A 12,545-nucleotide genomic window follows, 5' to 3' on the forward strand; every position below is an offset into this window, starting at 1 on the left:
TATGAATTTGATAAAAGGAAAAATGGATTTAAAAAAAGATTTTATACCCCCACATTAGTTGGTAAAAACATTTAATAATCCTAAATAAATAATATAAATATAATATACATTTTTTTAACTGTATATTTAAAATATCGTTTCTGATAAAATATACTCGGTGTAACCCCTGCAAAAACGTTAGATTAACAAATTAAAAATTTATCTCAACTGTGTAAATATTTTCTGTCTTTAAAAAGAGGCCGATTTTAGGTATAAGTAAAAATCGAACCTTTTTTAATATCCTCCAAAAAAGGGCAGATTTTTGCCCAAAAAGATTTAAGTAAAAGAAATAGTGTTTTTCATAGATTTTGATCTCTTGAATATGATAAAATTATTAAAAAGTTCGTGGCTTTGGGGAACACCTTGAAAAGTAAGTAATAAGATTGAAATTTGTTCAAATATATCATGTTTATGCTCAATTTTCAAGGTATTCTCTACCGATTCCGAATTTTTTATTAACATTATCGTATTCAGGAAGACCAAATCTATAAAAACCGCTATTCCTTTTACTTACATCTTTATGGGCAAAAATTGGTCTTTTTTAACATTCTCCTTTGTCGCCCCCTCAAATTTGCCACTCTAGGCAAGTACCTTGTTTGCCTATGCGTTAATCCGTCACTGTTTGGTACATACAATATATATCAAGATGCAGTTATTTTGCATATAAGAAAAATATAGAAAGCGAAAATGTATATATATATATATATATAATGATTATTATGTAATACTCACTCCAAGAAGAAGTCCCATTCTACTCATGGGCCGTCTTGTTTTGGGAAGAAATTTGTGACCAAGGCTAACTAACGGATCGTCATATCCGAAGACTAATTCCTGCGCAGTTATAGGAATAAAGGGTTTCATATGCAATCCACTCAAGAAAATTGACAATCCCATTGTAATTAAACGAGGGAGACTCTTGCTTTGTGTTGAAAGTGTCTACAAAAAAAAGTACTTGTTTACTTATATATCTTCGAACCCAATAAGCAGAATGTCTAAAATCGACGCATATAAAACAACTTTAAAATATCTTTCAGAATTCTTTACGGAATATCTTGAAGATTTTTATTAAAAAATTCTTGGAATATGTTCAATTTTAGACATTTTGCTCATTGGAAATCCTTGATGAATAATACTCCAGCCAATATCTTTATTAAGTATATTAATACAGAATTAGCTCTTAAAATTTATCTCTGAAAATATGATAGTTGTGATACGATATTTTAAAGATTTTTATCTTGCCCTTCAGTAAAATTAATAAAATTTATAAGTTTTATTGTAGTTTTATTAATGAATAAGAGAAATTTACATAAAATTCTTCGAAATACAATACTGCCTCAGGACTATCGTATTTTCAAGGTAAATTCTAAGAAAAAATTCTTTCCGTGTGGGTAGAAATACATTTACAATTCAATTTCTACGTTAACTCACCAGCAAAGGTATATTTGGCACTATCACTTTAATATCTCCATCTTTAGACAACTCAGGCACAAAATTTAAAATTTTTTTATGCTGATAACTAACGGTTCCATTATTATGAAACACAATGTTAACTTTTTCCATATCCTCTCTGCAAAAGTATGTATTCAATTTTCTCATTAATTATTGTTGTCTAATAAAAGACGAGTTTTTAATTCATCGATTAATCAATCGCCTTATGTGCAAATGCAACTTTTATAGGACAAAGTTGCATTTGCGCATAGTGCGATTGATCAATCGATGAATTAAAAAACTCGCCTAAAGTTACATTTAGATAAATACATAATCTGAATTATGCAGATAATTTGCACACTTACATTATATATATACTTTGGAATATAAATGTAAGATTTAAAAAATTTAAAATAAAAAAAAATGATAAAATAACTATTCAAAGAAAAATAGATTTCAATGCAAATTTTAGATCTGTATTCATCGATTGCCTTAACGTTAAACAAACAAAAGGTCTTACCGATAAACGAACGGGCCTATTTCCTGGAGTTTCGGCTTCTCATTATACTGCAGAAAACCTTCCGTGTTGGTTACGTTAAATATATAGACTTTGGTCAATCGAATTACACCCGGCTTCTGCCAATATTGAAACGAGATCGAGCCATTCCAGAGTCGTAATTGCTGTAAAGCAATAGTGAATTGCTGTGATTATTACAGCGTATATGATTTCTCTCACATTAAAACTGCAATTTGTACACGTGCACGTTGGCGTTGCATTTAGAGTGATTTATCATGATATTTTTATGCAAAATAGTCATTAATCAACTCAAAAAAAGTGATCAAAGTTTTTATAATCTTAGAAAATTGGACTATTAGCGATCGATTTATTGCATATTGATCATTTCGTGGAGTGTCTGGAATTCTTATACGAATAGATTCTTGCATTTCAAATGTCTATCTCACGATGCAATTCATATAATTTCCGGAGAAATTAAAAACAAAAGAATAAAAACAAGGTGTAATATTGAGAGGCTCGCCCTGTTTTATTTATCATTGACATGAGAAATCACTTTCAATATTCTTTTTGTAAATAAATTTTTATTTTGGTTATCCTCAATAACAAACAAATGTGCGAAAAGAGAAAGTTTAAAAACGGAAATAAATCTTTATTTATGTTGCAGTAATTAAGTAACTAGACATGGATATGTAACTAGACATTAATCTAATCACTTTTCCGGAGATTAATCTAATCTCACAGATAATCCAAACGTTGGAGCTTATGAGATAATGTTAGAAAAAATCATGCAGACTATATTTAACAGATATTATAAACTATTATAAGTGCTAATAGTTAAATTATTTATTTGTATATATAATTACTTAATAATAATAATAAATTAGTGTGAAGTATACGTAATTACTTAATTATTATAGTAATAATAATTGTTAATTTTAAAGTAAATAATAAAAATACATAATAAAAATTACTTATATAATAATCTCTAAATTGAATTCAAGTTGTGCAAATAGCAATATTCATACGAACAAATTGTAGTAATATATTTGATTCATAATTGTTGTGCTAATAATCATTTGCACCTGCAGACATAAATTATCTGCAAACGACATAATGTGCGTGCGTAATACGACTTTGGACAATGAAAGACATTCCCGAAGGTATTTACTGTGAATACAAATACACCTCATAAATGGTTGCCGTAAAAAAAGATTAAATATTCATTGCGCGAGAAATTATTTTGTTTAAATATGTTTTCTTTATTTATAAAACTATATATAATTTCATATAGTTGATTTTAAAAGTAAAACAAGAAATTAGACAAAATACATCAAACAACTTTATGATTGAACACGATTTTAAATTAATAAATTAATAAACAATCCCCAACAAAATTATGTTTCATCATTAAATTAATTTACAGCTTTTCTTTTTCTTCTTTTCTTTTTTAAGATGATAAATATACTCATTGCGATTTGTAAAAGATATTCTAAAAACATAAATAAGGGAATACTTTATATTCATATATAGTGTACACTTTTCAAAATTTTCTTAATACCGATAAAAAGCTAAATACACAATTTTTCAAAACATTGTAACGACTATATTACATATTTATCAAATATTGAATCCGAAGATATCGTTCACGAATATATGTATATATATATATATATATATATATGTACTAACTAAAAGTTTCATACTTACTTTCAAGATGATGTAATCGACCCACGGTATGCTACTAAGCACTATACCGATCACAAGTGCAAGAAGACCTAGACAGATTGCTGCTATCCTGCCTGCAAAAAAAGTGATAGTAGCGTTAACGGTGCAGGTGTCAAAACGCACGACGTTAAATATATGCATGCTCAATGCATGTTTGCGCAAACGATTTTTTTTATGTATGTCGACACTATGGGTACCCAGTATTTCTCATAGAACAAGCATTGACCTACATTGAAAATTAGTACCGACATTATATTGCCAACATTGTATGCGAATAAAACTTATGCGTATATCCTGAAACTTTTGATAATATCCAAAGAATATTATATTGTTAGAATCTCAAAAAATTATTAGACTAAAAAATTATTTAAAACATTTAAATAAAAACCATACGTAATTACAATACGTAATTTTTATTTAATACATTCTCATTTATTCTTTATGCTGTAAATATGACAAATCTTTTATTAACAAAAATTGTCATTTTAACATATTGTTTATTTAAGACAAAATATAAGATTAAAAAATTACTTTTGTAATTTGAGCAATCTAATTTTGTATTAATGAATGTATAAAAAACTTCATATTAATAGAAACTTACATATTAATAGAAACTTACATATTAATAGAAACTTACATATTAATAGAAACTATTAATAGAAACAGAACAAAATCGAAAAGTTTAGTTCGTAGAATAGCGCGTATAACTCTTAGCGAATATATTATGAAACACATTATTTGGCAACAGTTTGAGATTAGAATCAAAAGATTTTAACATCAATATACTTTTTGTTTTAATCCATATTATATTTAACTATCGCATAAAGTAAGTAGATTTATGTACATACGTGTATATATATATATATATATATATATATTGTATATATACAATTTGTACATTTTATATATCAGTATATCTATATATTAATTTGAGAAGTGGTATTATTGTTATCTAATTCAGTTTGAATTATATTTACACTTTATTACAACATATTTATAGAAATATATTTATAGAAACATATTTATAAAATGTAAATCAAATAACAAATAATATAGGACTCTTAGTTTTTTAAAAGACAATACAAAGATGTATAGGGTATATATAAGAATCAATGTAATTAAGTATAAATGTAGGAACTATAATATAATATACTAAATGTATAAAAAAAATTCTATGAATAACATATTGTAAAACACATTACATTACCTTACATGTTTCGGCTCTTGGATTGAGCCATCCTCAGATAATACAAAATTCACAACTTTAAAATTCATTTCCATCGTCATAGAAAAATTGTGATGAAAGTTTTCCAATTTATATAGCGATATTGATGATTCACGGATGATTCAGAATGTTTCACGGAGACCATGAATTACTTGCAAGCGATTTGCTAATCGATTGTTCGGAATTTCATGATATTCTAATTAAAAAACCATATTTGTTAACCAATAAATGAAAATAAAAAAATAAATTTTAAATTTGAAATAAAAATCTTTTAAAATGTTATCTACTTTTAAATTCTGTAAAAACCAAGGAAAAACATCATCTCAATAAAATACTCACCAACGTGATCGCAGTTATCATTTCTTAAAAATGAAATACTTCGTCAATTTCATCATAAAATCGTGTAAATATAAGAGGTAGTATATCAGTCAGATAATAATAATACAATGTAATACACAATCACTATATTAAAACTTGATAATCGGTACAGATCGAATCTTCCAGAAAGAATTTTTTGAAAGATATGTTAACGGTAAAGCTGACTGTCACTATCTGAGAGAGAGAGAGAGAGAGAGAGAGAGAGAGAGAGAGAGAGAGAGAGAGAATTAATATAATATATTGACAAAATAAGTAGATAAGAACAATATAAAATTTTGTTTATAATCGATACGCTTTGCGAAGGCCCTCCGTGACTGTTTGGAGATTAAGAGATTAAATATTTTTTTTTTGCTTTTTAATATTTAACATTTCAGAAATTAAGCGTTTATTATAACATGGCTCTTCATCTAGTATCTGTATGTTATTCCGATCAAAATTATGTGTCTACTGCAGTCTATGTTCGGTGATTACAAAACGGGTAGATGTATTCCAACGAATATGATTACGATATTCTGTAATTCTGGTTGTAAGTTGTCTACCTATTTATCCGACATATGATACATCACAATCCTTGCACATGATCTTGTATACTACATTGTTCTTTGACCAATTTAAACGAGAATCCTGTTGTACCTTAATGAACTTACTTAATTTATTAGAACTATATAATATGAAACTTTAATATCCTCTCTATTAAATTTTTTTAATTTCTCTGTTATCGATGGTACAAAGGGCACAGTAAATCATGATGTAACATCCCTTGTTTCATCATTATTGTTCGTGTAATCACGTACTTACCGCTCCTCCACGCTGAATGCTTCTGACTCTAACACTGATTGTGTCAAAAATGAATTTGAGGGGATAATCGTTCTCTGTTAGTATATTAATAATCAATGTAAGATTCTTTTGACAGAATTCAGAATCAGATAACAATAAAACTCTGTTTACCAAACCAAAAATTATATCCTTCTTTTGGGAGATAGGATGATTTGAAAAATAATTTAAAAACCTCCCCGAAAAAGTCGAGTTTTGATACCAATCGAAGGTTAAATGTTTTCTTTGACCATGACCATAACATATCAAGGAAATTTAGTTAATACTAACTACTTCCTACTTCTAACGTGAATTGTAGACGTGAGTGAAACGAATTAAAACTTTCGAAAAATGAATTGATTTTAGAGGAAGAAACAGCAGCAACTAGATAGATCGTCAACATAACGATAATAAAAAAAAAACTGATTATTGTGAGATAAAAAAGACATTCTCTCTAACTTTTGCATTACTAAGTCTACAATGATGGTTGAGAACAGAGAACCCATGGGCGTGCCAAAATTCTATTTATAGACGGTATTGTTAAATGTAAAATAGGTTGAATCTAGAATAAACCGAACTGCCATCAGGAACTCTGTCTTGGGTAAGTCACATTTTTTTAGATGAAAATCCAATTATCATTCACACAATCGATGTCTAATGGAATGTTAGTAAAGAGAGAAACTACATCCAATGAGATTAATTTGTAATTATTGTCAATTCTCATCCCTTTTAGATCTTTAACAAGCTGAAAACTATTTTTTATATAATCGTCAGCTTTAGGAATAGTTTCAAACATGATGTTGTGTAAAAATAAGGCTAAGAAATATAACGGACTATCTACTGAAGACACTATGATCCTGAAAGGACAATTCGATTTGTGAACTTTCGGCATTGCATAGGCGCTCGGAAGCAACCTATTACTGCAATATAAACGTTTATATTGAGCTTCATTAATATATTTGCAAGCCCTCCATCTTGTAAGCATAATTCTGAGAGATGTTTTCTATGACAATGGAAATTAATTTTAAGGTTGTGAATTTTGTATTATCTGAGGATGGCTCAATCCAAGAACCGAAACATGTAATGTAATGTAATGTGTTTTACAATGTGTTATTTATAGAATTTTTTTTATATATTTAATATATCATATTATAGTTCTTACATTTATACTTAATTACGTTGACTCTTATGTGCCCTATATATCTCTGTATTGTCTTTTATAAAATGTATTTATAACATATTTATAAAAATGTAATGTAATGTAACATTTTTAGAATTTGTTTTTATGTATTTATTTATGTATGTAAGAATATACCAAAGTTGGAAACACGTTACTTTTACAATGGGAGAAGACAATTATTATAATCGCTTATTTTTATACTATTACTATCGCTGTTCTTGTCACTGTTGCCTTGCATTGTGTTTAGTGTTTTAACTACACATCCAATAAATAAAAGTCGCCAAAATTTAAGCCCAATGTCAGTACTAACAAAAAAGTGAAAAGTGTGAAAATTGGGGTTCTAAAAAAATGGGATGTGATATAGAATAAAATTTGAGAAATAGTAATGAGTAGCATATTAAATAAAGTGAAAATTTGTTTATTTATGTAAATTAAATATAGTTCATATTTAATTTATATAAACTGATCAAAATATAGTTCATATTTAATGTTTTTAATGTTTTTATTGTATAATATTTTAGGAAAAAGTGTTTCAATATTAACTATTCAGTATATTAAAAACATTTTTTCTTAAAAGGGACAGCATGTAAAGAATAAAATAATATCATTAGACATGAAGAGAGGAAGAATAATTAAGAATAAAATTAAATCTTGAATCATTAAATTGTGTGTGTGTGTGTGTGTGTGTTATGTAAAATAAATATTAGCATCTCTACAATAAATATTTATTATTTACAACTAAAACCAATTCTCAACTATTCTATATGTTTTCATATAAGAAATCAAGTCTTTCCGTGACAACAAATAAGTTAGAAATTACAATTAATCAACATAATATTGTGCATACAACATTATTAAAAACGTACGTGTAATATAATCTAACAGCATTAAAACGCTTACCTTCAGTTTGAGGAAACTTTTTTAATAAAAGTTCTCACCTTTTTAATAAAATTCTCAAATCTTTAGACACAACAAAAATAAATAGATATTTATATTAACAATATTACTACAATGTCTACCGATTGTCGCCAAATTGCAATGCATTATTTAAAAAAACCCTCCCTATTCTCCATATTAGTAGGCTATTCTGTGGCTGCACGCATAATACGCATGATCATTTTATCCTTGTTCAACACTCTGCAAACAAGGATAAAATGATACTTCATGCACGTTATGCGTGCAACGGATCGCATCCTATATTATCTTCCTTTACGCTATACACATATAACGTAAACTCTCTATAAATAATATAAGAAAGTAAACTATAAATTTTCAGTATTGGCAATGAATATTGGAATGCACTCTTAATAACAATATTAATGTTTAAAAATAATATCTAATAAACATTTTTATTAAAATCTACGTTTATAAATTGCAATTTAATTTTCTAAAGATGTAAATATATTAACAAATAAATTAAATGTAAAGAATTAAAGAATTATTAAATATATGTCTTGGGGTGAGTTACCAGTTTTATTGTTAATTTGAAACTTGTTCAATAGAAATATTTATAAGATAATTTAATGTTTCGAATAGATATTAGAACATCAAATCTGCTAATCTGATGGTGATTTTTCTTTGACATGAAGGGATTGATATTTTAAATTTGTTTGCTGAAGATGGTTCCAAAGTGAACTGAAACAAACTATTTTTGGAATAAAGATTCTATTTTTGGATTGAAGAATTAAGATTGCGTATTAATTACCACGCTGTCTCTCATTCGCTCTGGTTTTGGAGTTTTTTGTTATTAAATATAAGTTTAGGTAAAAGTTTACATACATACACCCCCAAATCTTCCGACGGACCTTGATGTTGACCTTGACCTTCAAAGAAATCAAGGTCATTGATCTTTCTCGTTGTTCATTAAAAAGTTATTAACAAAACAATTTTTATCAATTGTATTTAATTATTGAATACAAGGTACATATATTTTGATAAAAATATACTCAATCGATGCATTTTCGCGTAAAAATAAAAGTTTGGCAAGAAAACAGCGTCGCTCAGCCCCGTGAAATATTAATCATTAAAGTTGGAGACTATTCAGGTATCTGTCACATTGATGACGACGAAAATTTAATACATAAAACAAATATACATGTACTATATTCGTATTTAGGACTAAAATCGGTCTTTTTAAGGGTCACGTGTATTTGTAATCGGAATGGTATCTGAAGAATCGGAATGGTATCGGAAGATTTCTGAAAAGCTATAGGTACTAAAAATAAGTAGTTTAAAAAAAAGAAGCTGAAGTATATGTACTCCTTGTATTCAATAATAAGTATATAGTTGATAAAAACTGTTTTGTTAATAACTTTTTAATAAGCAAGGAGCGCCGTAAAAAGTCGATGATCTTGACCTCCTTGAAGATCAAGGTCAATATCAAGGTTAGTCAGAAGTCATTTGGGATATACCGTATTTAAAAATTACATTTTACTTATAAAAATTTGGTTAATAACTTTTTAATGAACAATGAACAAAAGGTTGATGACCTTAACCTGCTTGAAGATCAAACATCAAAGTCAGTCGGATGGGGCAGGCTGTGTAAAAGTAAACTTTTACCTAGATTTAATGTAAAGAAAAGCTTGCTGTAAGATTAACTTAGAATTTTAAGTTTTAATATTGATTTTCATAACTAATATTGATTACCAAATAATGTAATTTTTAAATCTAATATCTTACTTTAACATTACAAAAAAGTAATAAAAAAAGTAACGAATCGTTACTTTCTAAGTAACAGTAACAATAATGTATTACTTTTTAAAATTAGTAACAGTAACAAAATTACTTTTTACAAAAAATAACAATAAGAGTAACGCGTTACCTGTATGAAATAAGTTTCAACCTTAGATTATAGGGGAGACTGGGGACAAAAGTAACATTTTGACTTTGAAGTGTTATAACAGTTAAAATATAATATTTCTATATATTTTTTTTATGATATTTACATTTAAATATATGTATCTTTAGATGTAGAACTTATTGAGTTATAGAATTTTCTTTGGTTTAATTTTTTTATGCAATTAGGAAAAAGTTATGTTTGTTTAAAGACTATAAGGAATTTTGTTACAACCGTCCCAACCCCTGGGATTATTGTAACAGTAGAGGGGGATAATTGTACCACATTTGTTAAAGATACATAACACAATTACATAAGTCATACTCTTTCTTGTAGCTATACGAATGGATAACTAGTCCTTTATAACCTCTTTAAACGTCTGTTTGTATAAAAACACTTCTTTTGTATAATTTTTCTCTTAATCTGTTTTGCGTTATTTTGTCAACGGCATTCTATGAAGAAAAGTACAAATAACATTGTACAAAATAATACTAAAATAAAATCAAGTAAGTTCAGAGACAATTCTAACGTTATAACTGACATCAGGCATCGATGTTATTATATTGTCTCCTAATGCTATTTTATGATTTATAGTAAATTTTTTTAATAAAACCTAGATAAAAATCAACTCAAATGTGCAAATCATCAATGCAAATAATCATTAAAACATATTAAGATAATGCATTATACTGTCGTTATAAAGAAAAAAAAATATCTTGATTTTGTGCACGCAATAAAACTTACTTGATGCATGAAAAAAGTAATTTCTGCTCATGCACTCGTTTCGCGAGAACCAGCATGTAACGAACGATTCAATGCCGATTTGTCTACAAAATTTTACCGCATACACATATCTATTATAGTTTGAGAAATATTAACGATGTTACTATTATATCCTGTTATTTTTGTCCCCAGTCTCCCCTACATATAATTTTCAAAGAAGTTTGTTGTTCTTATCTTAGGAGGTTTCTCAGAAATTGTATAATAATTAAATAATTATTAAATTATAATGAAACGTATTATTAATAAAGTGCATAATAATTAAATAGATAATTATTAATTAAATGTTTTTAATATTATCAGTTTTTAATATTGTTATCATAATATTGCAAAATGCATATTGTTAGTAAAATCTCAACATTTCTTGAGATAAATTACACTTTTTTACCCGTACAGCACACTTTATCCCAAAGATCTTCCTGTGAACATTTTTAGGATGTTGAGACGTTCTTAGGATGTGCTCCAAAACGCCTTTTGGAGATTTATGCTATATGGGTAATATATCGTATAATAAAAACTAGGACAGTTCATTTTTTTCTGAAGTCGGCGTTTCGATATGTATCTTATTTTACTGAATCAATAACTATAGGTAATATTTTTCGCAATAAATTTATTTAAGGTTTTTTTCAGCACATTGTCAATTTAATTTAACTTGTGATATTATTGCAGTAGTTTAATTACGTTAGATAGAGTCCGGAAAAATTTCGGCGCGCAGTTTGAATAACTACAAAAATATGATATATATGCACATACATATATAAGATATAGATAATTTACTAGGAATTGTTTAGGCAAAAAAGATTTAGCTTTGACCGTCATAGGCTTGAATATTCTTATACTTAGTGTTCAATAACTAGGGTAATTCCTGTATATACGCCGCACCTATCAAATACTTAATTTATTAAGTACTATTTACTATGTTTAAAGTAGGGTTCAGACAAAAGATTCGAACATGTTGAATGTTCGATCTATTCGAATAGTTCGAAGTTGAAAAAATGAGCATCTAATTCGAATATTTCGGACAATTCGAACAGTTCGAACTTAAGCAGTGATCAGTGTGAAATGTCAATTCGTTATGTCTGAAATTCGAACGGTTCGGAAAGTAAACAAATATAGTATGCCTTAGAAACAAAAGAGCAGTTTTTCACGAAACTTGAATATACAAACATTACAAAAATGTCAAAAAGAAAAAGTCACGTATGGAAATATTAATATTAGAGGAAAGTCGCCGATGCTGACATAGGTCTCCTAAAGTGACACCCCCTTATTTTTCGGAAACTAACTATTGCACTTTATTAATACTAATAAAATCATGATCTGTTTAGCTAATTAAAGAAATACAAACTTATAATTCGTAGATTTCTAGCTTGTTTCTATATCAAATCAGCTAAAAACGAATTCTACAAATGCGAAAATAAAATTCTTACGATTTTTTTTTGCAAATTGTGAGGTTTAAAAAATAGTGACTATATTATTGATAATATCACGTCATTTTAAATACTTGTAGTTTCCGAAATAAGTTTTATTTATATTACTTTTTCTCTTAGTCTTTTCATAATACGATTTTTAATTTAAAATTGGGGTGCAGCATAAACCGACACACCTGTCCGTAAAACAGACCATG

At 27.4% G+C, this 12,545-nt stretch overlaps 1 protein-coding gene across 1 annotated transcript in view; it reads right to left on the reverse strand.

Annotated features, from left to right (window-relative positions):
* The window catches only part of dsb (scavenger receptor class B member debris buster), a 54,490-nt gene that overhangs the window by 2,670 nt on the left and 39,275 nt on the right, over positions 1-12,545 (reverse strand). Inside the window, exons 2-5 of the mRNA XM_018511814.1 lie at positions 3,692-3,783; positions 1,988-2,148; positions 1,468-1,606; positions 772-975 (exon numbers count right to left, since the gene is read on the reverse strand). Of these exons, the coding sequence (XP_018367316.1) occupies positions 772-975; positions 1,468-1,606; positions 1,988-2,148; positions 3,692-3,783 (596 nt within the window). The remainder of the gene's footprint in view (positions 1-771; positions 976-1,467; positions 1,607-1,987; positions 2,149-3,691; positions 3,784-12,545) is intronic.

Source organism: Trachymyrmex cornetzi, unplaced genomic scaffold (assembly GCF_001594075.2).
Source record: "Trachymyrmex cornetzi isolate Tcor2-1 unplaced genomic scaffold, Tcor1.1 scaffold388, whole genome shotgun sequence".
Lineage (NCBI taxonomy): Eukaryota > Metazoa > Arthropoda > Insecta > Hymenoptera > Formicidae > Trachymyrmex > Trachymyrmex cornetzi.